This window comes from Atta cephalotes (genome assembly GCF_000143395.1).
Source record: "Atta cephalotes unplaced genomic scaffold scaffold00001, whole genome shotgun sequence".
NCBI classification, from domain to species: Eukaryota; Metazoa; Arthropoda; class Insecta; order Hymenoptera; family Formicidae; genus Atta; species Atta cephalotes.
In genome coordinates this window covers 2757855-2761064 of record NW_012130065.1, presented here as the reverse complement: position 1 = coordinate 2761064, position 3210 = coordinate 2757855, and the positions used below count along the sequence as shown (strand labels likewise).

General features: G+C 24.5%; 1 protein-coding gene across 1 annotated transcript in view; it reads right to left on the bottom strand.

Moving 5' to 3' along the window:
* Positions 1-1317: 1317 nt before the first annotated feature.
* The window catches only part of LOC105620197 (exportin-7), a 9181-nt gene continuing 7288 nt past the window's right edge, over positions 1318-3210 (bottom strand). The window contains exons 12-15 of the mRNA XM_012201739.1: positions 2578-2655; positions 1841-2028; positions 1490-1617; positions 1318-1414 (exon numbers count right to left, since the gene is read on the bottom strand). Of these exons, the coding sequence (XP_012057129.1) occupies positions 1318-1414; positions 1490-1617; positions 1841-2028; positions 2578-2655 (491 nt within the window). The remainder of the gene's footprint in view (positions 1415-1489; positions 1618-1840; positions 2029-2577; positions 2656-3210) is intronic.

The window sequence follows — 3210 nt, the reverse complement described above, 5'->3', positions numbered from 1 at the left end:
TATTCATACTCTACTAGATAATAATTAAGTATTCTATAATATACTACTTTTATTTTGTTAATAAATTTAAAGTTTAAATTAGTAGTGTAGTCGTCGTATTTCTTCTTCTCTCTCTCTCTCTCTCTCTCTCTCTCTCTCTCTCTCTCTCCTACAAGAATCTGTAATGTTGCAAATGGTTTTTTTTAAGCTGCACGTTTGTGTGCATAACATTCTTAAACGAATGAAAATCCACAATTCATTTAAAATAAGAAATATGTCATTGTAAATAAAAATAATGTTATTGGCTTCCTATTCTCTAAAATGTACATATAATATTGAAAACTTTGACAAAATAAATATGAATACTTGTGAATACTATCACATGTAAAACTACTAAAATATTTCACATAAACTCCATTTTTCTGCCGAGATTTATTATATAAAATTAAGAAAGAAAAAATGTTTCAATAAATCTTTTACAAACGAGTGTTTTATTTTAAATTATCGTTTGTAAGATTCTAAAAGACTTATTTGTGGGATGGTCATCAAGCCTGAGACAATAAAAATATAAAGAAAAATTGACAGATACGACATTATGTTTATATTTTAAACACAAAAAAACAACGTAATACGAAATTTTTAAAAATCTCTATATAAAGTCTTATCTATCTCTATTAAAATGACTTAGAAACAAATGAATACATAACAAAAAAACATATATATTTTTTTATAAAGTAAAAAATTATTGAATTTTTATCTTTTTATGTACTTCCTGTGAAGATTATGAAAAGTATACGATATTTTGAGTGAAAAATATGAAGACGATTTGTTTCGAAAAATTCAAATAATATATATTTGCTGTATGCTCATAAAACATCATATAATAATAACCAATTTTGAATAATAATTATACGCATAAAATGTTTAAATTTGACCGTTTCATGGAAGATTAAGAAGTTCGAGTATAAAGGTAATAAAAAAAAGAAATTTTAGCTTTTTTTATTTGACTACGTCAAATATATTAGATAAATATATTAAAATGTCCAAATGTCTTTCTAAAGGTCATATAAAGAAGAAATAATTGTAAATTTTATTTCCTTTCACTGTTACTACATGAAAATGAAAATCAATATAAATATAATTTAAGCGGATAAAAAGACAGTTACGAAGAATAGGAAGCCAAGCTGTAATATGTAAAATAGTAATATTTATTATCTTTATACTCATCTAAAGCCATAATTTTAATTTTATCATTAATTTAGAGTTTCACTCGCACACACATTCAAGCATTTGGCAGGCAAGAACCTAGAAGAATCTATTTCAGAGAGAGCAGTATTACTACGAAGTCATCATATCATTGACTGAATTTGATATATTAGGTCCTTTTAGGGCATCATTTATGTCTCTTCTAAACATTGATAAATTTTGTGTAAACCTGCGAAAAAACAATAATAATATTTATAAAATGCTTAGAACATATAATAGGATATTATAGTTGTTGCTTTTTTACCTATCTCTATTTTTTGTGAGTAAATTTCTTTCAATCCCATTCATTAAATTTTCAAACCATTGGGCCATCGCTGCTTGCTTATCAACTGGTTGACTTCTAATAATATTTTCCCTTAATTGATTGAAATACTGTAAGAATAGATAAATAAGATTATATATGTATATAAAGACTACCATATATATATATATATATATATATATATACATATATATATATATATGTCTTTCTATTTATTATATATATATATATATATATATATATACACATATAAAATTAAGATGAAAAGACATTAAAGAATAAAATATTATAGGAATTACATTGTAAAGAGAGAAACTATCAATATAAACTTACGTCCTCATTTAATAATATGAGACCTAATAAAGGACGAGACATGCTCCATTGGTTTCTACAATCTTCAAACATTATCACATTTAAAACAGTACTTAAAATTTGTTGAAGTATTTCAGGATGCTGTTTTAAAACTTGTAAAAATAATTCTCCTCCTCCAGGAACAACTGCATTTTTCCTTCCTGGATATCCTGAAAACATGTACATATAACATTAATACTATATATAATAATATATATAATATTTTTTTATAATTTCTTGCTTTAACCCTTAACCAGGCAAGAACGATCTCAAAAGCCAGAAGGCATTATTTTTTGCGATATTTTTTGTTTTCTTTTTCAAAGTTTTGTGATGTTAAATTTTTGGATATCGATCATATATTTTTCTCTAACTGGAAAGTGAAAATTTATAAGTATATAAGTATATATGTATTTAAATATATAAACATAAAAATTAAAATATAAAAAAATTAATTTAAACATAAAAAAATTTCCATTTTTACATTTCCACTCTAGGAAAAAGTTACATGATTGATCTCCTAATTGGACGAACTTTACTAAATTTTACTATCATTTTCCGATATTGCAAATTCAAATTTTATCTGAAGAATAACAAGGATATCTGAAGCTCGAACTTTCTGATTAGATAATGCTTTTTGCCTGATTAAGAATTAATACAGTTTCGTAGAAGATGCGCTATATATTTTATTAATAATGTTAATAATTGTTAAATTAAGATACCTTTTTGATAAAGTTGTTTAAACAAATATGTCACAATGTGATCAAGAGTTGCACAGCAACCGGTACAAACCATAGTATCTGAAATCAGAAAATTTTATTTTTACTTCAATTTTTATTATTAAAAAGAAGTGAATATATGTATATCCTTAAAATTCCAGCACAATGAAAAATACGTGCAACCAAAATACCAGCATTGCGAATTTTTTAATAAAACTTACCTGCTTCTCTATATAATTTAATACTTTGTAATTTAATAAACACAAATAATATTAATAAAAATTATTACAGAAATCTAAGTAAAGGAAATTTTAAAGATATTCTACATAAATACATAATTATAATATAAACAACATATTATTCTATACAAAATCACAATTATCATTATTAACTTAAAAATATTGCTAACAACTGCATAAAATCTAAAAAATTTGATTTTTATTATTTTATGTATCTATTTATAAATATTATCTATTTATAAATATTATAAAAATATTAATATATTACATACACATACGCACGCACGCACGCACGCACACACACACACACACACACACCACACACACACACACACCACACACACACACACACACACACACACCACACCACCCACACACACACACACACACACACACT